Source organism: Equus asinus, chromosome 22, assembly GCF_041296235.1.
Source record: "Equus asinus isolate D_3611 breed Donkey chromosome 22, EquAss-T2T_v2, whole genome shotgun sequence".
NCBI lineage: Eukaryota > Metazoa > Chordata > Mammalia > Perissodactyla > Equidae > Equus > Equus asinus.
This window is the reverse complement of record NC_091811.1, coordinates 40269098-40295405: the sequence shown is the minus strand read 5'-3', so window position 1 is coordinate 40295405 and position 26308 is coordinate 40269098. Positions and strand designations below refer to the sequence as shown.

The following is a 26308-nucleotide window of genomic DNA, read 5'->3' as shown; positions in this document are numbered from 1 at the left end:
AAAAAAGACACAACTATGTACCGGGGGGATTTGGGAGAAAAAGGAAAAATAAAATCTTTAACAAGAATTTATGAAAATAACCAACACTTTTGTAGTGGTCATCCAGTAAAACTGAGATACATGTGAAGAATTATATTTTGCCTTCACTGCTTTCTTGCAATTTCCTGAACCTACTAAAATTTTTGGGACAGCTTAATTAACACTTCTCCTTTTAAAAACACCTTTCTAAAATACACCCTGTTGTGAGGGTAGGAAATCAAACACAAATCAAAGCATTACTATTTCAAATATATTTGTTAAAAAATAAATGTTTATTTCAAGTATGAAAAGTAATGTTTAAATGTTATCCAAAAATTGTGTTCAGTTTAACAAGTATAGAACAAGACTTCTGACAAAAAGTTTACAATCAGGTATAAAATACATACGAATATACTTTGACATTCACAGTGAGCATTTTTGAAAATAAGTTTTGCTAATAAGTTCTAGAAAAAAAAATCCATTTACAGTCCCAGCTAACACAAACAAGTCCTTAACTGAGGAACACGCCTCCCTAGGGATGGACAGTTCGCATTTCAAAATAAGAATTGTATAAGAACTCATTTTAAAATCGTAAACTTGGTTCAATAATGTCAAAATACAATACCTTATGGTTTCCCTGACAAATGCCATCTATTTTGTATGTCTGCTACCCACAAATAAGGTTCTCAAGCCATTTTTATTAAGTAATTTCAATGATATACATAACCTAAGTGGTAACCAAGCTCTCTGAGAAATTTCAGCGTGGCAATGCTGCGTATTTCCAGCAGAGTATTCCGAACGCAAGACGACAGAAATTTTCTGGGGCAATTACAGAACCATCAGAAGAATTAAAGTCTCAAAATTATTTTACAGGACTGCTACAAAGGCTTCTGCTTCTCTTCTCCAGGTACATCTTTTTGTAGGTTTGAAACATTGCTTTTGAATCTTTTACTGGGTTTTGTAGTGTCTCTATTCCATCTGCACTGAAGCTTCTCTTGGAGACTCTTGAATTAGCCAAAATATTACCATCTAAGGAAACAGAAATTTTATTTATTACTCTTAATTAATGTAGTGACCAATATACAACCAATCAAAATTGAGAGGGAAAACACGCATTCTTCTCTGGGATAAAACAGGGCCAGAAGTTAGAAATCTGAGCGCCAACTATGGCGCTTTACCTGTAGAATTATGAATTATACACACAGGACACCTTGCCTCTCCTTTGAGGGCTGTTTTCTACTCTCATCCTTCTCTTCACTGTCCAGAGCTGTTCTGCTCAGCCTTTACTCTTGCTCAATGGAATCTCTTACTTTGCATACTATAGTAAATGTGACCTTCTTAACAGCTATCTAAACTACCAATATAAAGAGCACAAACACCAGCCAGTTCCAAACAGTGAGTGGAAAGGACTGTCTCAATGTTCTGGCCCTGCTATGCATTCGGTATTCTCAGACATACCTGTACATTTCTGTTTCGTTAGACCATTTCATTGTTGCATTAGCTTCACCACCCTTTTTTTTGATGATCCCAGCTTTTCCTACTTCTGTGCATTTCAAGATACGCCTCTTGATCTCAGTAGCTGTTTCCCCTACTCAGAATTCCCTGACTTTTCATTCCTGCTCTAGTCATTCTGTTCTGGATAACAGTCTTGTTTCACCTCTTTCTGCCTGGATGGGCCAAGGATTCTGTCCTCTTAGTTCTTTTATTTGTTTCAAGTTCTTCTGTCATTAGCTTTCCTTCATGTCACTAACACTGATGCCTGAGGTGGGTCTCCGAGTCGCTTTCCACTGGATTGTTATTGCCTCTTCTGACAGTTTCACAACTGGCTCCATCCACATTCCAACCTTTGTGACCAAATTTAGATGTGTCCTTATCTAAAGCATTTCTTCATAGCTGCGTGGGAGCTCCTGACATTTGTTTCTGTCTCACTTCAGGCTGGTCCACGTTCTCCAGCCTCTTCATCTTGGTATGTTTCATCTTTCACTGTTCCCGAGTCCCATCAGACTTTTCGCAGAGCTCTGTGACTTCTAAGTTGGCTTTTCTCTCACCCTGCTGCAGATCTTATTGTGTGTGTGCCCTGGTTTGTGCTTTTTTCATGATTCGGAGTACTGATGTCCTACCTTCATCGTTTATTGCTCATCCTGTTTGTGGCTCTTTATATCTGTCCTTTAGCTCACGTTTATCTCTGAGCTTCTTTGGTCAATGCGTATGCATCTGTCTTCTCACTATTTTCAGACTCAGATTCCAATTATGCTTCTCCCTTTCTCTCGAGACAACACTTAGTTCTCTCCTATTCCCAAAGGCTTTTCTTGCCCCAATTTCCACGCCCATTTCCATCTTTCTCATTTTTGACTTCCTGGTTTGCAACTTTAGAAGAGTTTTTCCCTACTCTCAGACCTCTCACCAATTCATTTTCTCCTCTTTCAGTGTTTTCCTTCTTTCTTTGAGTCACTGATTCAACTTAAGTTTTCTCCTATATGCATGACTCAATTTCCACATGCCTACTTATGTATATTTGTTTTAAGCTCTTTTCTCAACCTCTGTCACACTTCCTCTCTTTTTAAAAAGGTGCTTCTCTTTATATTAATTGCTCATGGTGAAATTCCACTTCTTTCCATTTTCAAGTGACTCTAAACCCTTGTCTTTGTATATTCAATTAACCAAAACTAAGGTAAAACTGCCAAACCCTAGCTACTAGTTCAATGAAAAACCCTAAGAACAAAGTACATTCACTTCACTAATTAAATCAGATACTGAAAACTCTGGTTTTTCTAGTTGGCCCTGAGCCCAAATCCCTCCCCTGCAAAAATAATTTTAAATAGGAGCATCAGTCTCTCATCATCAAAATAACTTAAATTCCATACTTGAACTTGGAAGAGATGGGACCTGGTTCAAGTTCCTAGCCATGTAACTTTAGTCAAATGATCTAACCTCTCATTGATAAAATGAGAATATTCCTGTCTACCTGGTTTTGAGAATTAAATGAATTAGCTTGCAAATCATTTAATCTAGGAGTTGGCAAACAGGGTATGGCCTGCAGGCCAAGCCCAGCCTTTAGCCAGTTTTGGTAAATAAAGTTTAATTAAAACATGGCCCATACTCATTCATTAATTATTCTACGGCCATTTTCTCACGACAACATCAGAGCCGAGTAGGAAAGAGACCTTATGATCTGTGAAACTTAATATTTACTGTAAGTTCTACACAGAAAAAGTATGCCAAACTCTTAGCTAATACATTGTGCTGAGAACTACTTTTTCGTAAAAAGGAAATAGATCATTGCTTCCTTCTCCACAGCATGACAGAAAAAATAAGAAAATGTCTTCCGACCACTCATAGACACAAACACTGAATCATTTAAAAAAGAATGTGGGTTGAAAACCAAACTTCACAATAGTTTCATAACTATTAATCCAGCTTATACACCACAGAGTGCCAGATAAGTAAAATAAAAATTTAAACAGTGATTTTACCTATTTCTTGGCTGGCTTCCGGCATCCTTTTCTCCTCAGTTACACATTTTAACCAATCTTCTTTCGTACTTTTTATTCCTGAAACTATTTAAACATTTATTTTCAGATCTCTAGATACTGCTATTCATCTCTTTTAGTACTATAATGAAGGAAAATCATGTGAGCTTAAAAGAGATTTTAGAAGGCATCAGATATATTCACATATAACATAACTCTAAAAAGAGCCCGGAAAAACATTTTCTTCCAGTTGACATGCCTGAATATCTCACAGTTGAAAAATGAATTCTTTAAAAGTTTACTTTCACTATATAATCATGCTTCTCACACTTGGGCTGAAGACCAACACATCTTAAGGTATTTAACGGCACATCTGATAGCAGTTGTCATTCACACAGCCCCCAACCATTTCCAATGTTCCCGTTACACCCATGCCTCAAATTCTAAGCATCTAGTTAAAAGGACGAAGTGTAATCACCAATACTTTACAAAATGAATTTTACACTCTATTTAATTATATCCTTATCACCTTCCAAGAAAATGTACCATATTTACGTTCAACAGATACCATCTGAACAGCACAGGAGAAACTACGATTTCCATTCAAATCCTTTCGTTTTCCAAACTGGGTTTCTCAACACAATGTTTTAAATATAATATCTACAACCCCTAAATGTTTCCTTACTGCAGCAAATATTAGTCATCTAAATTTTCTTCTTCCTTCCTGCACTACATTGAGAATTCTGTCATTCAGCTAACCAATAATGATGTCTGCTCTTCTGGGTTTGATGACTCAACATTGGACAGTACTGGTTCAGCGGTCCTCTCATTTCAAGATTAGACTAGACGTTACCAGTTTAACTTTACTGATAACACAGGCACCAAATGCTTCAAAGACGACAATAGCTTAAAACCATTTCCATATGTATCAAAAGATTTCACTAAAAATAATTATATATGTCCTAACGTTTAGATCACAATTTCAAATTCACAGGGCTTTGAAATTCCAAGCCCAAAGGAGAATCAACAAAAACAAGACTCCTGAGATAATGTATACTTGACAGTTTTCTAACTCAGCACAAAGAATGTTTTTCACGATATGGCCTTCTTGGTACAAAATGAAATTTTCGTATTTGGCAAACCTTACAATTTTATATACCTCAACTTTAGTACAAATTACATACAATTTACAATAAGGAGGAGATAAACTTAAATATTGCCCAACAAGCCACTGATTTACTGAGGAAAAACAAATACCAAGTAAGGGCACTCAAGTCTTGCCTAGCTACCCAGATAGCATGAGAGGTGCCACTTGCTGACCCACAATACTTTACAATGGTGCGGACACTAACTATCAAAAATTCATACCGGACCTTGCACAGGAGCCTGCTTCTTTCTAGGACAAAGCTGCAGATCCTTCCAGTCTTCAGCAGGGTTTGTATTCTTTATTAGTCCATCTGGACATAATTTAAACTCCAGCATTCTTGATTTTTCTGTGGTATCTTTCACAAGCAAAAGGCTCTTAGGTTTCTTTTCTGGTCTCTTCTCTTTATTAAGCTTCCTGGGTGAACCGTCCAATTTCGTGAGACAGATGCTCTCCCGTTCAGTGCATTTAAAGGCGACTCGGTTCAGGTAGAGTTTCCTTTGATCCTTGGTTTGGGAAGACGTTTGGCTGAATTCAACTTCATTACTTACATTGGCTAAATTTTTGTCTAATTTGCTTTTATCAATCCACATTTTATCAGCCTGCTTTCCACCCACTGTTCCTTTAACATTCCTCGAAATGTATGTTTTAGACTCCTCAGAATGGTGGGTTTTGAGGTTTTTATCAAGGCTTACATAAATATTTACAGGTTCTTTCGAGGTCTGCATGCTGCTAATCTGTCTCTCGTTTGGTTTCCCACAACTCCCTACTCGCATAGCAAGTTTACTGGACCTGATGTATTCAGAATCACATGGTACATTCTTCGCATATCTTTTTAATGCTTTGCTACCCCTAGCTTCTTTATACTTCTGCCTTTGTAAAAACTCCTTCTGTGCTAGAACTCTATTAAATTTAGATGCACTATCCTTGGAGCCCGAAGACTTAACATTTGATACTGTCTTTTCTTTAACATTGGCTCTTTCATTTGAGGTTGCCAAAAAATTACATAACTTAAATGTACCACCTCCCACATTTCTATTCTGCTCTCGTTTATCACATTTCTTCTTCTTTATCTCTGAAACAAGTTGGTTTCCTTCGTCTAACTTCCTTTTTTCCAAAATTTTTTGTGTGCAGCCTCCTGCTTTGAGTTTTCTCTTTTCTGGTGATACTGACAGCAACGAACCTTTCTTCATATGTAGATCTTTATTCTTATTTGTCAAAAAACCCATCTTTGTTTTCAGTGGACATGCGTTTGGTGCCATGAGTCTCTTCTGCAGGCTCTCTTGTGAAAATTTTGTCATTTTGTGACCGGAGTGAAAAGTTATCTCATGAAACTGCAGTTTTCCTTTTCGTTTGTAACTTTGCAAGGAATCTAGTTTTTTATCACCTTTAGATAAAAACTGACTAGATGATTCTTGTTCTGACCTTGGTGAGCTGTTACCTTTTAGTTGGGATATATCTGTTATATTCTTGCCTTGTTCCATCAAAGGAAAATGCTTTCTACCATCTGGAGGAGACAGAGGAACCTTCGGATCATTATTTAGAGGACTATTAAATCCAATAGGGTCATCGCTATCAGAGGTGCCCTCTCCTTGTTTACAACTATTGGTCTCCGAAGGAGGACACTGATCTTTCCCTTTTTCTTCCTCTGAAGTCAAGTTTTTGACGGAATTACACTGGCATTGGGGTACTCCTTCATAAACCATAGAGAGCCACCCCAATGCACAGCAACGGACATCGTCTTTCTCTGAATCCACTGTTACAGAATCAGAACTTTCTCCATCTGTACGTGCTTGTGGGTCACACTGGCTCCCTTCTTTTGTGACAGGCTTTTCTTTCTGAGGTTCTGTCAACTTGTCTGCCTCACAGGCTTGATCATCCTGTTCTGGAAATAATTCTTTCATTTCCTCTGAGCTTAATATAGTAATTTGTATTTGGTCTGTTGAATCTGTTGAGTCTTTGGAGTCACAACCAATCTCATCACAAGTTTGATCTTTTGAGATCTGGTCTGTTAATTTGGAGGCCACAGAACCGTTACGTCTGTTCACAGCTTCAATACCATAGGGAAACTCTTTTAAAAGTTCTGATAGCTGATCACGTAGGTATAAGATGGATGTCTTATCATCAAGAACCTCATTTCTTGCAGGATCTTGGGCAGTGTAATCGCAGGACATATCGATTTCCTCCAGGAAACTATCCTGCTGACTAGCAACCACCGAACACAGATCATTGGCCATGCTCTCTGTTTTAGTGATGTGCTCCAGATTGCTTTCCTCTACAATGCCACTATCTGCCTCAACATTCTTTAAAGATGATGATTCTGCAAGTTGCAGTGACTTTGACTGATCAGGTATTTTATCTGAGATATCTGTGCACTGTCCAAAATTATCCTTTTGAAAACCAGAGTCTCTATTTTCAGTGATGTTATCTAATTGTTGTTCACTACTAATCACTTGGTGATTGGGGAGAGAAGGTTTCTGTGCCTCAACCTTTTTCAAAGGGGGTGAGTTGAATATCTTTGCTATTTGGGAATTATAAGATGTATTACCTTCAGCAAGAGAACAGATATTATCAATCTGTAATGCATCAACATTCACGATATCACTGTCCCTTGAGGTACAGGAGGCTTGCCAATCACCCACAAGATAAAGGATATCTGGTTCTGATTTGGTATGCTTTCCTTGATTAGTATTAGGTGTGCCTTCTAAATGACCCTTAGTTGACTCATTTTGCTTTTCCTTCTGAAACAGTGGGAAAATCTTGGTGCTTGCTGTCGTACTTGCTACTGGTTCATTAACCTTCAAAGCAGCAGTAACTCCAGGATTTTCTGCCAACTGATTTTGTAAGCTACAAACACTGCCTTCTTTAATAACTGGATACATTGCTTCAGGTGAAGCTTCAGGTGTTATTTCTTTGACAGATAACGTTTTGACATCTGAAAGAATTAAGGGTGACACTATAGCAATCTGAAGTTCTGTTCCCTTTGTAACAGTTGCACCTGAAGACTCAGAATTCTGCACTACCATTGACAAAGCTGATTCTTGTGAACTGTTTACCTTCTTATTCTGAGAATTTCCCACAAGTGAAAATGGACTTTTGTCACAGATTTCCACAGGCTTTGAAATTCCAACTGCTGTTGTGTTTGTTCTTGACCCATTACACTGTTTTTGTTCTGTAGTTTCTGAAGGTTGTTTTTTCCACAGAGAAAGACATGTTGCTAGCAATTCCATGGGACAGTGACTGTCACTTTTAGAAGACATTCCATTTGCTGAGGATTTACCCTCAAGGCAAAATGAATCGTCTGAAATCTTGGCATTTATATTACAAGTACTTGGAGTTTCCACGGTTTTCAAATTCGGCTGGTTATCAATGATTTGGGTATTTGGATTCCTTTCAAAACTATGTGGTTTAGAATCCTGAATAGTTTTATTAGCATCTTTTGATAATTTCCTCTGAGTTTTATCTCCTTGTGTAAGTAGACTGAGAATTAGTTTATTTTTATTTGGATATCTTGAAACATATTCCTCAAAAGACGTAGACTGAGGAAAAGAAGTTGTTTCAGAATTTGTTGGCACATTTTGTTCAACATCGACAAAATTTCCGGATGAAAACTGAGTGTTATTTAATGTTGCCTGGGTAATCTCAACAGCTGATGTCTTTAAAGAAGTCATAATTTTCAACTCATGTAACTGGTTTGGCACTGGCAACTTTTCTGAACAGACAGGATTTTGTAAAATGGAATTGACTTGGTTAAAATTTCTGCAATTGGTGTCCTGAATGTTGGAATTCAATGTATGCTGTGTTCGATTTGTTTCTTCTACAGATTCCATAGCTGGTGGTGGTTTATCCTTTGCAGCCTCTAGAGTGACTGGGGTTACCAGTGGTCCCGACTGGATTTGGGCAGTTTGATGAGACAATTCAGAATTTTGAGCCAATTCACTATAAGAGGTATTAGTTGTTTTAACACAACCTGCTGCCATCAAAAGATTTTTATTAATTTTAATTTTCCTTGCGAGTTCCGAAAACTTCTTTTTTATTTCTACTAATGTTTTAATATCTCTCACTAACTTTTCTTTCGCGACACTTGTGTCTAGTACTTGATTTGAAGTTAGATTGCAAGCATCCACTCTTTTCTCTGGATTATTTTCAGGAAGAGTCTGAACGCCATCCAGCGAAGATCTAATGGGTTCACTATAAGGCTGACTGACATTGGAATTTACTTTCAAGTTACAGGAATTTCCAGTCCTGCTGACATTTTCGTTAAGGTTTTGCCACTGCTGTTGAAAGCCTCTATAAAATTCTTTCCTCATTTCAGGTAAATGCATTTCTTGACTCTGAGGAACTTCCACAGAAGAGTGTTTAATAATATGCTGAGTACTTTGCAAAGGCTGGCTGGCATATCTACAGTCATAAGGAGGAGGAGGTCTTCTGTCAGTTTGAGCAACCGAATATTGATATGACTGTATAGTTGCAGCTTGCTTTGACTGTAAAGTCAGTGCAGAATTTGGAGGGTGACTATTTTTAACTTGTAATGATGCAGCCGGCAGAGAGTGTTGTTTCTGAGTAGGATCTTGCAAATAGCTTCGTGATGAATAACTGTATTGCTTTGGAAGTGTTCTATAATCTGGATAAGTCAGTCCATTGGATGGATACTGTTGTGCCCAATCAACCTGTCGCTCTGATAAAGGTGGGTTAAGTCTCGGGTTTCCCTGATAAGTTACAGGACCGCTTCCAGAACTAGAAGGGATCATCTGTAGTTGCATAGAATAGGTATCTGATGTTACAAACTGATTCTGTAATGGGTGTACATTGGGGGCATTTGTTCCAAAACTAGTTTGCTGAGAGAGATTTGCCCCTGTATGAGAAAGCACAGAATTCCTCATTGGTGAGTTCAACCATACATTTTGTGTAACTCCTGAAGACATTTGCAAATTGTGATTTAGTTGTTTGGGTCCTTTAACATTTGCATACGTTATTCTTTCTACTGAAGTTTGTGAGGCCACAATCGTCCCACTATGCATATCAGAAAGAGGGATTTGTTGAGGAGTTTTGTAATTTCTCATGTTGAGCAGCGGCTGTGAAACTGGATTTGAATTACTGAAAAACATGCATGCTTCTTGATTACTTCCAGGACAGTTTAAAGAACTTTGAGATGGTGTGTTTATCAAAGCCTGCTCCAAAAAAGATGTTTGGTTTTTAGGATACTGTGGTGGTAAGGCAACGCTCTCTGGTTTTGTATTCCAATTCATTGTTGATTTGATGTAGTAGCAGTGTACTAAAGCCAGTTGTTTGAATGTCAGAACCTGTAGAAAATAAAGATGTTTTATTAAAAAGCTGTTTTGCCTAGATAGAACTTCTGGGAAAATTAGTTAACCTTAACACCAATGCTGACTCTACCTATCGCAATTCCTGAAGCCTCAGATTAGACAAAATCTCATCTTTAATTCGAGGAAGATGCAACAATAAATACGGCAAATGACAATGAAATTTCTGGGGTATTTAACAGGAATTCATTCTACACAATACAGGTAGCATTTTGTTTGTTACACTTAAGTGGTAATCACTTTCTGCTTTTAACTAGGTCTTTATTCTAAATAACTCAAGCTCACTGTAAAAAGAAGAAAAAAGACAAGTTCAAACATTTAGTAAAAAGTCCTTACTGTTGACGCCCAATGTCTAACTCCCTAGGATATCTATTGCTATCTCGTCTTTCAGAAAATTTCCATACATAAAAAACACTAATACATAAATAAAACCTCATCTTTTGAAACAAACGGAATCCTGCCAAACACACTGGCTACAGTTTGCCTGATTCTCACTACTATACTTAGGATTATGCTGTCATTTCACTACACATATATCTATTTCATTGTCTGCAATAACATTCACTATATGGTTATACCTCCATTTAACCAGTCCTTCATTTTGATGGATATTTGGTATTCTTAAGTTTCTGCACTTATAAACTATCCATTAGTAAGCATTCTTCTGTTTATATGCTATTATATTTGTGATAAATGTTTCCAGAAATTCCTAGAAATGAAATCAATGTGTCAAAGGACATTAAAATTCTTTTCATAGTGATAAACTGCCTTCCAAAAAGGTTGAAATAATTTACACCCTACCAACAGTATATCTAAAAACAAATCCATAACCATAGTAAATGATAGGGGAAAGACAGATTAAAGTAACAAAATTGAACAAACTTCACTCAAACATATTAAGAGGACACCCAACAACTGCAGAACACACGTTTTTGCCAAGTGCGCATAGAATTTTTACCAATATTGACCACACGGCTGGGCCATAAGCAATTCTCAATTTTCAAAGGATTAAAATAATTCAGATTAATTCTCACAAGGGAATTGATACAGAAATTATAGAGAAAGGTAAGCAGAAAATTGAGAAATAAGGAACTGACTTTATACTCATGCAGAGAGAGAGAGAAATAGAGAGCTTTTGCAAGAGTGAGCTCCCTGGTGTTTCTTCTTGTACTTATAAAGGCACAGGTCCTATCAGATCAGAGCCCCACCTTATGACCTCATTTAACCTTAATGACCTCCCTAAAGGCTCCATCTCCAAATACAACCTCCAAATTTAGAGGTTAGGGCTTCAACAAGAATTTGGGGCAACACAATTCAGTTCATAACAGGCTCTCATCCCCATGTTCAAATAAGACTTGAGGACAATTTATAACATTAAATAGATTTAGTTTTAAAAAACTGGGAAAGAATGTCCGCATTTATCACAAGAAGTGAGAATAGTAACAAGTTAACCCAAGGAAAATGAAGTCAGAGTGCAATAAACAAAATAATAAACAAAAACAGAGATTCAACAAGTCACAAGTTGGCCCTTTAAAAAGAATAATAAATACCAATAAGCCTCTGACAACTGATGATTAAAAAAAGGAAACACAATATTGTGAAAAGAGGCTATCACTACACCCTACAGACATTAAAATGGTAAGTATTTATTCTGAGTAACTTTATTCTGATACATTTAAAAATTTAGGTGGAATGGAGAAATTCCTTGAAAAGCACACCTAATCAGGACTGACATAATAAGAATACCATATCTCTTTAAAGAAAATACAACTAAGTATCTTTTCACAAAGAAAATGCCAGGCCTATGTAGACTTTACTGGAGTATTCCACCAATCACTTATGGAAGAAATAATCCAATATAACCTCTTTAAAAGGATAAAAGAGAAGAAATTTCGCAGCTCATTTACTGCTGCTCTCATATCAAAAGCTGAAAAGAACAAAAACGAAGAAGCGAATCTCTCAGAAACAAAAATGCAGAAATCCTAAACGAAATGTCAGCAAACCAAATGGGGTGATAAACGAAAAAGATGATAACCATGAACAAATTGGGTTTATTATAGGAATACAAGGTTTGGTCTTTTCAAAATTAAAGTAATTACATTATGATAACTTTTAAAAATCCTGATCATTTCAGTAGATGCAAGAACTTTTAATAAAATTCAACATCCAGGGTCCGGGTGGTTAAAGTTCTGCATGCTCCACTTCAGCGGCCCGGGTTTGCGGGTTCAGATCCCAGGCATGGACCTACTCCACTCATCAGCCATGCTGTGGAGACATCCAGCATACAAAATAGAGGAAGACTGGCACAGATGTTAGCTCAGGGCTAATCTTCCTCAAGCCAAAAAAAAAAAAAAAAAAAAAAATTCAACATCCATTTATTAAAAGAACAATTTGTATCAAACCAAGAATGAAAAGAAATTTCCTTAATTTTGATAAATGGTAGCATGAAAAATTTAGGGCAACAACAAGACAAAGATGCCACTATCACCCCTTCTATTCATCAGTACCAGAGATCCTAGAAAGCATAAGAATTGGGAAAGAAAACATAAAACCGACTATTCACAGAGGTTATGTAGAAAATCCAAAACCATCAAAGATCTTTCAGATCTATTAAGTTCTGGGTCACAGTGTACTCACTAACAGACTGAAAAAGACTGGGACATTTTTGGATTAAAAACAAATCCCAAGATAAAACATCTTACAGTCCTCACCTGCCTTCGCCCAGGAAAGTGCCTTAATAGACAACGGAATGATCAGGTAGGAGTGTAGCACAAAGTCAAAAGCAGCACTTCTGCTAATGAGTTAATAATTCCCCCCTAGTTCTTAAGTGAACTTAGGGGTAGGAGGCTGTTATGGACCCAACTGTGTCCCCCCCGCCCCACCCCACCCCCCCCACACACACTCTTCCTATGTTGAAGCCCTAACCCCTAGTGTGACTGTATTTGGAGACAGAGCCTTTAGGGAGGTAATTAAGGCTAAATGAGGTCATATGCGTGGGTCCATAATCCAATAGGTCCAGTGTCCTTATAAGAGAGACACCAGGTGTATGCACACAGAGCAAAGACTACATTACATAAGATCACAGAGAAGGTGGCTGCCTGCAAGCCAAGGACAGCGGCCTCAGGAGAAACCAAACACCTTGATGTTGAACTCTAAGAACTCTAGAACTGGAAGAAACAAATTTTGTTGTTTAAGGCACTCAATCTGTTACTTTGTTACTTTGTTAGGGCAGCCCCAGCAGATTAACATAGAGCCTGTGGGTAGGAAGACAATGACCTTAATGAGTAAATTGGGGCTTTCTTCCTTTCCTTCTCCTTTGCGGCACAGAAGAAAACAAATGTGGAAAAGCACCCCTGCACAACCTAAATGACAGGGAGGGAGTTAAAAGTTTTTTGACTCAAAGTCTCTAATTTTGGATACAATGTATTCCTAGACCTTTTGAGAATATATTGTAACTGAGACTTCCAGAGAAAGGATTCCCTGGGTCTATCATTTTAATCTCTCTTAGAAACATAGACTCTTCTGCCCCAAATCTTTACCCTGCCCACTCATCACCCTTCACCTGTGACAGCAGTGAGACTCACCGACAAACCCCAGCTACGGCTGAACTTAAGAATCTCCTTCTCTGCACAGGAGTAGCAGAAGTGTTCTGGGGGAAGAAAATCCACAAGCCAGTAGACAGATTTTACTTCATGAACACAAACAGCAAACTCAACACTGCCCAACAATTCTACTTCATTTTAACGAAATTATATTAATACTGAAAGTAATTTTATTTTCCCATTCTCTAAGACCTTTGCTCTCCCTCCCTGGTCCCCAGTCACTCCAACCCATACATGTGCACCCCTACTCAGCTGCTTATATTTCAGAGGGAAAAAATAGCCCCATCTGCCATCCTCCCATCCCCAAATCTAGAAAACATGCATCCTTGTAAATGTAATCTGTGTTTACAGGGACAGAAATGATCTTCCTCTCATCAAACCTCTACATTTTAAATCCTGCTCCCCTCCCCCTTATTCCTAGGATCAACCTGTCTCTACTGGATTAGGTCATTTACGCATGTGCACACCCACACACACACACACTCTAGGACCGCTAGTATTCAAAGAACACAACCACTAACTTCACTGGGCCCCACATTCTTCAACTCTTCACCCCCACACCAGTGACAGTCTTTTAACTTGGTTAAAAATCACAAGTATAATAAATCAGATTTTAAATGCTTAACGCCTTTAAAGGTAGAAATAAGAATGATTTTTGGAAGTAATCTGTGCTTTCATCTAAATTTTTAAGTAATTAAATAACTAAAAACCATATAGTGAAAAAATCATTAAAGAAATTAAGATGTTACATTCGAAAATATTCACCTAATGCAAAAGACAATAGTAAAGGAAGAACAAAAAAGACATAAGGCATAGAAAACAAAAAGTAAAAACAGCAGACGTAACTCCATCTATATCAATAACATTATATGTGAATGGATTAAATAATCCCAAAGACAGAGAATGTCAGGTGAAAAAAAAAAGCTATCTAACTATACGCTATCTCCAATAAACACACTTTAGATCCAAAGGTACAAACAGATTGAAAGCAAAAGGATGGAAAAGGTATCATGCAAACAGCAGTCACAAGAAAGGTGGAGTGATTGTACTATTATCAGACAAAATAGACTAAAGCAAAAAAGTTACTAGAGATAGAGAGACACTTCACAACCATAAAAGAGTCAATCCACCAAGAAGATCTAAGAATTGTAAACATATATGCACCTAACAGAGCATTAAAATACAAGAAGCAAAAACAAGGGAGAAAGAGGCAATTCTCAGAGTCAAAGACTTCAATTCCCCACTTCCAATAACAAATAGGAACAAATAGGCAGAAAAATCAACAAGGAAATAGAAGTTTTGAACACATTATACACACCCACATTTGTTTCCAGTGGGATTAAAAAAAAAAAAAAAAAGAGTATCTTAAATTATAGATTAGTGAATAATTAGCCACTGGTTGCTCTGTAGGTTTAGGGTTCTCTCCTCTCTGGCAGTTACCGTGGATCGGATCTAGTACGCCAAGTACTCTTGTCAAGTGTGAAAGGGTCAGCAGCCCAGTAACAGGAGCAGGTGCCATCAGGCTATCAAACCACCAGATTCCTATATTCTGTTGTGGGTAATTCTCCTAGGAACATCCTTGCCATGACTGGCTATTTTTGTCATGCTGTGGAGTCAGTTCTGACTCCTAGCAACCCTGTGTACAGGACAGCAGAACCCTGCTTAGTTTTGTGCACCATCCTCTCACCTTCCGGCACTATATCACACAATGTTCTGCTGCTACTCGTAGGGTTTTGATGGCCAACACTTTTCGGAAGTGGCTGCCCAGGTCCCCCATCCTAATCTGTCTTAGTCTGGAAGCTCCGCTGAAGCCTGTCTACCATGGGTGACCTCGCTGGTATTTGAAATACCAGTGGCATAGCTTTCAGCAACACAGCAACACACAGCCACCACAATATGACAACCAACAGATGGGTAGTGTGGTTCCCTGACTGGGAGTTGAACCCAGGCCATGGCTGTGAGAGTGTCGAATCTTAGCCACTAGACCACCAGGGCTGGCACAGATAAATTAGGGAACTCTAAACAGTGATCCTAGATACACTACTTACTGCAAAGTTTGGTTCTACTAATCCGATGCATTTGGCTGTAGGTTTTACAGTTTGAAGAACTGGCCATACTAATATGTTGACACTGATAAGATGTGGTGGCCCTCACTGGGAGGCAAGCAGCCCTTGTGCGTTCATGTTGATAAAGTGCTATGTCCCAAACTGGGGTAAGTCAGAGCCATAATTCACATACTCCTCAAGAGACAGTCCGTGGAGGTTGCCTGTGTGTCATCACGAACACAGCCTTTTTAAATTTGAAATTAAAAACATCTTATATCCTGGAAGTAGACAAAGTCTATCTTTTCAGTTTGACAGTTTTTGATTTAAATCTTATATGATATTACTATTACTTCCTGTAAGAAAACTGGGAAGAAGCAAGTCACCAAAAATCCAAAAGTATAGGAAGTTGTGAACAGCAAGTTGTGAATTGCAAAATTAAGATTAATTTGTGAAGCAAGAAAAAAAGGGAAGTGAACGGCTACAGGAGACAATAAACATAAGAACCCATGTGGATTTTCACATAAAATTTTCATAAAGACCTCACTAAGGTTAAGAAAAGATTTGTGAACTTTTTTCATTTTAAAATATTCTATGTCCACACAATGCACAGAATGTAGTTTAACTGAAAATTCGTCAACCCAGCAGCTTCTTTTATTTGTAAGTTAGCCTTACGAAAGAAAATAACAAAGCAAAGAGATAACCTAAAAATCATACCTTTTAGGAATAATCATATTAATATCTACCTTAAACACAAATGCACAAGCACACACACTCATAAACAGAAAGAACTCTATGAAAATAGACCTTATATTATGGTTTGCCACAGCCAGGCCTGCTATAGGTCAGATGAAATAGTAAGAAGTAGAAGATGAAAGGACAAACTGAGCCACATCAAGAATTGTCTTATATCCAAGGATGACCATTAATTTATCAAAGAAACTGCAACACTATTAGAGAGAAAGATAATGTTATTATAGCCAAGATGATAGGCATAAGAAAAGATTGTGTCTCAGGGTCATCCAAAGGATGCACCTATCTAGACAATGTCTAGCAGGCTTCAGTAATGTCAAATGAATAAACATTATCTATAATTGCTGAACACCAACTTAAAGAGAAGTCCCTATTTAAACTTGTAGATGGGAAAAAGTTCCCATCCCTCCCTTTACATCTATGTCAACCATAAACATTACATGATTTCCTCCGTAAGCATTTCAAGTACCTCAAAAATATAGGCCCTCTTAAGAAATATATGTCATATTCCTCTCCTACCTGAAAAAAACATAAATCTGTTTTGGTATTTTAAATTGGAACTTTCCCTTATGGTTTTGTAAGTTCCATTTCTAATGTGGTCCACAAACCAAAGTTTATTTGGAGAGTGTCCACTGATGTGGTTAAATGGAGGAAAGCCAGAAGTTTTCACTGAAAAACTGATTTGCATTAGAAAAAGCTACAGATACTTCTATAAAAACCAACAAAACCACAAACACCACCACTTCAGTATAAAAGCCACTTTTTTCAGGAATTCTGAAAGCATCCTGATTGACTCAACCTATTCTCTCCAGCTCTGGCTTTTTGTATCTTTACTCACAGGAGAAATTATGCTATCAGCCCTTGAATTGGGCTTTCAAGAATAGATTATTCTAAATTGTACATTATTTTATAATACAACTCCACAAATAATAACAGCTAACATTTGAGAATTTACACCACGTCAAGAAGTGTGCTGAACGCTTTACATACATTGTCACATCTAAGTGTAACAACAAATGAATGAAGTCCAGGAGTCCTCCCTAAGCAGTAGGGTCATGGCTAGTAGGGCCAGAAGTCCCACTAACACAACTGTTAGGCAGGCTCTCCACAGTGCCATAGAAAGAAAGGAGACAACACTAAATGAATTCACATATAGTTTACTACTTACTGGAACAGCAAAACCAACCTCAGTGTCTCTAATCCCACTGATACCAAGGTGACACCAAGGTGGCTACCAGGCTGCTGAGGAGCCAACTCTAACCTATAGCCATTTTATAGCCTGCAGCTACACCCCAAGAGGAAGGGAGGTGGGAGAGTCCTGTGCTCAACTGACACTAGGGAGGCAGAGGAGAAACAACCTTGGGGCTATCTCTCACAAGGCTGCTTATCAGTCTTTGTTCTGGGAGGACCTGCAGGGTGTCCTGCCAAGGTGTGGGTCAGACTGAGATTACACTTTGCCTCTGCAGCCTATGAGAAGAGAAAGGTCATCAAGGCACCAGGAAGCTGTTTATCTACATCTCGACCTTCCAATTTTTCATGTATCCAGCTATAAATTCTATTCAGAAGCCCAGGCCACTCAACCAAACACGCCAATTAATTGTACTTTCTCTTAGGCAACACTGGGGAGGAGTGATTAGACTGTGACTCCCGATAGGACAATCTGGCCTTATGTGGAGGTCAGGCCACAATCAGGCTACTCATAGGGAGCCAAGCCAGCGAGGTACATCCCAGATACCGCCGACGTTCACCAGTGAGAGGCACACGGCTTTCTCCCTGAGAGAACAGGGGAGAGGGAAATAAACTGCTCTCCTTTTCCGGACTTATTGATCTAGGTACAGCATGGGGTATTGGCAATCACATATATTCCACCACGACTGGCCAGCAGAGAGTTCAGAGAAATGCCACTGACTATCATTCGGGCTAGAAAGTTTACACTAGTTTGTGATGTCTCCAGTGCAGAGGTCAGAGACGAATTTCAGAACACTTTGTCTAGTTATATTATTCCCTGAAGTGGGAAGGAAAGATCACAGAGCACACACAAAGAAGTCAGTTATCCTTCTTTGGAGTTCTGCCTCGCAAGTCATTTTAGAGCCCTCTGGGTACCCACCTCAAGGAAACATGATCCACTGGAGGGATGGTGGCCTCAAATATCTAGGAATCCCTGACAACTGCCCCAACTACACGATCAGTGTTTGCCAGGCAAGCGTAAGCTCCACAAGGCGCGATATTCCATTGGGGTACAAATTGTATCAGGAGTCTAAGCATCACTTATTACAATGGAGTGAGCCAAATCTGTGCCTCTTGAGGAGGACAAACTCTTTGAGTAGAACTGAACAGAAAAGCAGGCTGCAATGCCTCTGAAGAGAAATCTGATAAAACTGTTACCCCGTCAGTTAATTTCTGTCATGATGGGCCACATTCCAGTGTTCACGCCGGTTGTCCCAGGTTCTGTTGAGAGGGTTGCAAGAACCTCAAGAGAGGCATTTTGTAGGGATGGAATTAAGATCCAGATTTGATAGAACTGAAGGTTGAAATTAATGATGCAAGGGGATCTCAAGGACCAGAAAAGATCTATAAGACAGAATCTACCTTCTTGTCAGCAGGGTCAGGTAAGGCATGTCCAATCCAGCAATCAGTTAAACTCAGCACCATAACTATAGTCTAGAAAATGCATACAAGACAGATGTGCTTTCCCTTAATCAGGAAGTCATGACTAATAGGATGAGGTATTCAGACCTTCAACCTAAGGACATCACTCTCAAGCACATCCAATCTCCAAGTCAGCAGCTGCTGAGAGTCTCTAAGTAGCTTAGATTAAGAACTTCCACTGGCCAGCAGTTACGTTGAGGATGGTGGCAAAAGCCTGGGGTAAATTAGGATTAATCGTTCCCCCCCCCACCCCTGACCCCTGGGGTCTATTGACTTCCTTCCCCAACAAGCATAGGGGAGTTATGCAGCTTCTGCTGGGTGAGAAGGAATAGCACTCAGTTGTGAACTGATCGGTTGCATGCTCCAAGCCACCCTAGCCATAACACTTTGTCCAGTGACATGGTCATGTAGAAGGAAAATGTAACAACTGCTAGAAATTGTGGCAGTGAATCTTTAGGGCCACAATAAAGCACTGACCTACCTGAGATGAATTTCTGTCATCTAATAAACACCCTTCAACTACTTCAATGAAAACATGTGGCAAAAACAGAATAAGGAAGCAGATAGAAGAATCTATTTTGTATTAAGCCAGACATCAAAGAGTAATGAATAATTGAAAAGCAATAGGATATACTGGAGCATATGAGGAAGCCATCTGGTTTAAAACTAATTCAGCCTGAACTTGTTTTTCCAGAAAAGCCTGACGTGGCTTGTTGAGCATGCACTGTACATCTGCTTTAGACACTAACAACATCCCAAAGCCAAGAACGATGCCCTTAAAGACAGTGATGTGGGGCCGGCCCCGTGGCCAAGCAGTTAAGTTCGCACGCTCTGCTTCAGCGGCCCAGTTTGGATCCTGGGCACGGACATGGCACCGCTCATTAGGCCATGCTGAGGTGGCATCCCACATCCACAACTAGAAGAACCCACAATTAAAATATACAAGTATGTACTGGGGGGATTTGGGGAGAAAAAACGAGGAAAAAAGATTGGCAACAGTTGTTAGCTCAGGTGCCAATCTTCATTAAAAAAAAAAGAAAGATAGGGATGTTGACTCCCCTCTTATTAGCATTTCTTTAAGGATAAGCATTTCTTCCCAGAAACTAAGGATTAATTCCTGACCCACCGTGCTCATCTCATGACCACTGACCTACTGACCAGACTTGCTGTGCTCACCTTGTGACCGCTGACCTGCTGTGCTAGCAAAGCATTCCATGACTGTAGTAAAAGAGATAGTCCAGTCATATGTGATGTGTGGGAAGGAAGCCCCAAGGCTACAGTCCTCAGACCTGGCTCACCTAATAGACTCACCTCAATTTTGATCTATAGATTGATTATGGATTATTGGCGTCGATAAGAGATCTGCGAAAATACAAAACAATGTCACTATTTTCACTATTGTTTTTGGAAAATATTCATACTAACACGTAAGGATTGTTACTTTTAAATGAAATACTTTAAAGAATTTCTCAGTTCTAGTTCTTTATGCAGTAAATATTATTGTAACCCATATAAATGAATGTTTTTTTGGGGTCCTAAAGAATTTTTAATGGAGGGGCCTGCCCCGTGGCCGAGTGGTTAAGTTCGCGCGCTCCACTGCATGCGGCCCAGTGTCTCGTGGGTTCGAATCCTGGGCGCAGACATGGCACTGCTCATCAAACCACGCTGAGGCAGCGCCCCACATGCCACAACTAGAAGGACCCACAATGAAGCATATACAACTATGTACCGGGGGGCTTTGGGGACAAAAAGGAAAAAAATAAAATCTTTAAAAAAAAAAAAGACTTTTTAATGGCTATAAATGCTTCCTACAGTCTACAGGTGCAGAGAAAGCATGTCCATGCGGTTCTCATGGAGGGAGAACCCAGAAGATGCACCTGACCACTATGGTCTTCGCCTATGCATATTTTTTTTTCCTGTTGGTCCTATATTGTACCTTTGTGGTCATAAACTTTATCCATGAGAATACAAAAATAGAGAAAAGGTACAAAACCACAAGTTGGGTGTTTGAAAAGATCAACAAAATTAATAAACCTTTCACTAGACTGACCAAGAAAAAAAGACTCAAATTACTAAAATCAGGAATGAAATAAGGACATTACTACCAACCTAGCATAAAATGAGAATACTATGAACAACTGTATGCCAATATATTTGATAATTTGGATGAAAAGGACAAACTCCTTGCAATATTGTAATTTATAATAAGGAATACAGATTTGGTCTTATCCTATCTCTGGCACAGAGTTCCTAAAACCCTTGGATTTTCCTAAGTGAGGAGAGTGCTAAAGATGTCTTCTGTTATGTTAATAAGGTGACTTTTGGACTGCACTGAAAGATGGGGGCTGGTTGCCAGGAGGACCAATCATGTGATTAGGGGGTTGGAACTTTCAGTACCATCTCCCCCCATCATCTCCAGGGAGGGGAGCGGAGCTGGAGGTTGAGTCAATTGCCAATTGCCAATGATTTAATGAGTTGTGACTATGTAATGAAGTCTCCATAAAAACCCAAAAGGAGAGGGTTCAGCGAGATTCCAGGCTGGTGAAAACATGGAGATCGGAGAGAGTGGCACGCCTCAGAGAGGGCATGGAAGCTCTGCGCCCCATCCCACATTGCACCCGAGGCATCTCTCCTATCTGCCTGTCACTTTGTTTCCTTTAATATCCTTTGCAATGAACCAGTAACCTAGTAAGTAAACTGTCTGTTTGATCTTGTGAGGCGCTCCAGCAAATTAACAGAACCCGAGGAGGGGGTCACAGAAACCTCTGACCTATAGTCAGTGGGTCACAAGTACAGGTAAGGGGGTTGTAGCTGGTGGATCAGAAGCACAGGTGACAATCTGGGGTGAGGGCAGTCTTGTGGGACTGAGCCCTCAATCTGTGGAATCTGTGCGATCTCCGGGCAGATAGTGTCAGAATTGAGTTCAGTTGTAGGACACCCAGCTGATGTCCCCAGAGAATTGCCTGTTGTTGATGTGGGGAGAAACTTCCTCTCACAAACACACACTGGAATTGGGCATAGAACCCTAAAAGACCCCCAAAGACACAGTGACTAAAACTGACTCTAGGAGATATAGGAAATCTAAATAGACCTATAAAGAGATTGAATTAGTAACCAAAAAACTACCTAAAAAGAAATGGTTAGGCCCAGATGGCTTTCCTGATGAATCATATAAAAAAACTGCAAGGTTTAAAACTAATTCTAGGGGCTGGCCCAGTGGCCAAATGGTTAAGTTCACGCACTCAGCTTTGGTGGCCCAGGGTTTCGCCAGTTCACATCCTGGGCATGGACATGGCACCGCTCATCAGGCCATGTTGAGGCGGCGTCCCACATGCCACAACTAGAAGGACCCACAACTAAAATATACAACTATGTACCGGGGGGATTTGGGGAGAAAAAGCAGAAAAAAAAACCTCATTCTACACACTCTTCTAAAAAATAAAACAGGAGGGAATACTTCCCACCTTAATTCTATGAGGCCAAGATTACCCTCACACCAAAACCAGAAAAGAAATCAAAATAAAACTATAGACCAGTCTGTTATGAATATAGATGCAAAAATTCAACAAAATACCAGCAAACCAAACAGAACAGCATATAATTATACGCCATGACCAAGTGGCGTATCCCAGAAATGCAAGATTGGCTCAAGTCATCAAAAACAAATCAATGTTATGTAATTTATCAACAAAGGACAAAAACTACATCATACTCTCAGTACATAAAGATAAAGCATCTAATATGATGGAAATTAAATGCATTTTAAAATCCAACACCCTCGCATGATAAAAACATCAAACTAGAAATAGAAGGGACCTTCACCTTGATAAAATGCACCTAAAAAACTCTTACAGTTTACATCATACTTCATGGTGGAAGACAGCATGCTTTCCCTCTAAGAGATCAGGAACAAGACAAGGATGTCTGCTCTTGCCATTTCTACTCAACATTGTACTAGAGGTTCCAGCCCTGGCAGTTAGGCGAAAAGAAATAAGAGACATCCAGATTGGAAATGAAGAGGTAAAACCATTTCTACTTGTAGAAAGACATCATCTTGTATATAGAAAATTGCAAGGAATCCACTAAAATGCTCATAGAACTAGTATACTAGTTCAGCTGGGTGTGAAGTACAAGCCCAATATACAAAAATCAAATATATTTATACACAACATTTAATCTAGAAAATTAAGAAAACAATTCCACTTACAGCAACATCAAAAAGAATAAAACACTTTGGAAGAAATTTAATAAAAGTGAAACACTCATACTCCGAATATTATAAAACTTTGGTAAAAGAAATTAAAGACCTAAATAAATGGAAGAACATCTCACATTCATGGACTGGAAGATTTAATACTGTTAAGGTGGCAATATTCCCCAAATTGGTCTAAGGATTCAGTGCAACTCTTACCAAAACCCTAGATGTCTTCTTTGCAGAAATTGAAAACCTGATCCTAAAGTTCATTTTGAAAAAGAATAAAGTTGGAAGACTCATATTTCCAACTTCAAAACTTATTACAAAATTACAGTAAACAAGACCATGTGGTACTGGCATAAGATAGACATTGATGAAAGAAACAGATTCCAAAAATAAACCCTCACATTTACAGTCACTAGTAAGGAACTAAAATCCAGAATATATAAAGAACTCTTACAACCTGACAATACAAAGACAGTTAAAATTTGAAGTCAACAAAGCTTTTGAATGGACACTTTTTCCAAAGAAGACATACAAATAGCCAATATGTACACAAAAAGACATTCAACATCACACATCATCAGGAGAATCAAAACCCCAGTGAGATACCACTTCACTCTTACTGTGACGGCTATAACCAAGAAGTGTTGGTGTGGATGTGGACAAATTAAAACTCTTACGCACCGCTGTTGAGAATATAAATGGTTCCTCCACATCAAATAACAGTCTGGCAGTTTCTCAAAAGGTCAAAAATAGTTACCACATGATGGAGCAACTCCACTCGTAGGTATACACCCAAAAGAACTGAAAATGTATGTTCATACAAACACTTGTACATGAATGTCCACAGCAGCATTATTCATAGTACCCAAAAAGTGGAAACAATCCAAATGTCCATTCACTGATGAAAGGATAAACAAAATGTGGCATATCCATACAATGGAATATTACTTGGCAATGAAAAGGAATAAAGTACATCCATGCTTCCACACGGACAAACCTTAAAATGGAAAACCTTAAAACATCATGCTAGGTGAGAGAAGACTCACAAAAGACCACATGTTATGATTGGCAGCTATATAAAAGGTTCAGAATATGCAAATCTAGAGACAGAAAACTAACATAATGGTTGTCTGGGGATGGGTGGGTTGGAAGCGAATGGGAAGTGACTGCTCAAAAGGATAGAGAATCTTTTGGGGTCAGGAAAATGTTCTAAAATTGCGGTGATGGCTGCACAATATGTGAATATACTTAAAATCATTTTACACTATAAAAGGGTGAACTGAATTATATAAATATAGTATGTGAATTATATCACTTAACAGTAGTTTTAAAAACCAAACACAGTATTTCTGCATTATTAGCGCACACAGCAATGACTCAATGAGAGCCAGTGAAATTTAACTGTAGTCTTTTGGTAGAGCAACCAGACAAACGGTGTGCTCTGTGCAAGATGAAGCTGACTGGATATATACCTGGAGGTGCTGGGGCCACCCAACGAAGGGAGGTGTGCCTGAGAATGAAGTCAATGCTGAAGACAGCAGGGCTCAAAGAGAAGGCTATGTCTCAATCCTTTAAAACTTTATGTAATCCAGTAAATTCTCTTCTGAGGCTTAAAAAATAATAATCTGCTTATGATTTCTGTTTCTTAAAACTTAAGTGAATGATACAGTTTCTTCTAACACTTTGCAATTTTAACCACAAGCTGAAGATTTTATTTATAAATGACGTCTTGTAATTTAATACATCTCAAGAGAGTCTCAGTGATTATCATTAAATCTGCAATCATAACAACTATGCACAAATGTCTCACTTGAGACATTTGCATCAACAAGCCAGCCTCCAACACTGCCCTTCAATTTACAAGCACTTAGGATCTCAAGGATAAGCACACTACACAGCTGCCTCCCAACAGAGCATTTAGAATCCTTCAAGATCCACAAGACTTATTACAAAGTAATTTTTAACTTGCATTTCTATAGACAGAATTGGTAAATTGTTCTCTTTATCTCAAATTGAATACTTTCCAGGTCTGTTTCACAAAGAGTATGCCTCCAAAGGGGGATTGCAGGAAGGGTGGCAACAGCATGGTTAGACAAAAAAGATTCTTGCAATTCACCTTCATACCTTCTCAAACAATAAGTTAGATCAATTCCTTAAATATTTGCGCTTCTATTGTGTCCAAGACATCGACAGTCTAAGTGGGAAGAAAGATCCCTGTACATCACACAATAGGGGAAAACAAGGCTTACAGGCAAATCTTCCCTGGCTGGAGAATTTAATGGAGGCATTCTTTTTTTTTTTTTTTAAAGATTGGCACCTGAGCTAACAACTGTTGCCAATCTTTTTTTTTCTGGTTTATCTCCCCAAATCCCCCGTTACACAGCTGTATGTCTTAGTTACAGGTCCTTCTAGTTGTGGCATGTGGGATGCCACCTCAACATTGCCTGATGAGTGGTGCCATGAGTGGTGCCATGTCCACGCCCAGGATCGGAACCAGTGAAACCCTGGGCCACTGCAGCAGAGCACATGAACTTAACCACTCGGCCAGGGGCCGGCCCGTAACGGAGGCATTCTTGGTTTCAAATAAGGCTGCAGATCAAAAGTACAGCTGGGTCTGGCACTTCCTTACAAAACTAAACCTACAACAGGATCTACGGTGAAGGGTTTAATCAACACAAAGCTGATAAATTGATTTAGAGCTTAAATGTGCAAACTGAATTTCCCCTAAGATGGTGTTGTCTGGGGCCATAAAACATACTTCCTCTAACGTGACAACAGCTAGGATGTATTGAGCAATTAACATGCGCCAGCAGCTCTTCCAAGTGTGTTATGTGTAGGAAAGTCATAATTTAGCACACAACAATCCTATGAGGTAGGTACTACTGTTATCCTCATTTTACAGATGAGAAAACCAAGGCAGAGGGGTTAATCATAATTCCCCAAGGTCATACAGATAGTAACAGGTAAAGCCAAGATCTGAAGCTCAGCAGTCTTGATTGCAGGGACCATGGTCTTAACCATTACAGGTTTCCTAACACAGCATGGTGTTTACAGAATGGAAGCCCTAGAGACAATCGCTTTGGCTTTACAGGTTGATTATCTCAT

General features: G+C 38.9%; 1 protein-coding gene across 5 annotated transcripts in view; it reads right to left on the bottom strand.

Annotated features, from left to right (window-relative positions):
- Window positions 1-288: 288 nt before the first annotated feature.
- Window positions 289-26308, bottom strand: part of RESF1 (retroelement silencing factor 1) — a 28374-nt gene continuing 2354 nt past the window's right edge. The window contains exons 3-7 of one of the 5 annotated variants that reach the window (XM_044775303.2): window positions 20314-20364; window positions 13541-13605; window positions 4862-9935; window positions 3492-3575; window positions 289-1047 (exon numbers count right to left, since the gene is read on the bottom strand). In XM_044775303.2, coding sequence (XP_044631238.2) covers window positions 881-1047; window positions 3492-3575; window positions 4862-9881 — 5271 coding nt within the window. In that variant the 5' untranslated portion in view covers window positions 9882-9935; window positions 13541-13605; window positions 20314-20364 and the 3' untranslated portion in view covers window positions 289-880. The remainder of the gene's footprint in view (window positions 1048-3491; window positions 3576-4861; window positions 9936-13540; window positions 13606-20313; window positions 20365-26308) is intronic. The other 4 variants (XM_044775305.2, XM_044775304.2, XM_044775302.2 and 1 more) reach the window with 4 other exon arrangements.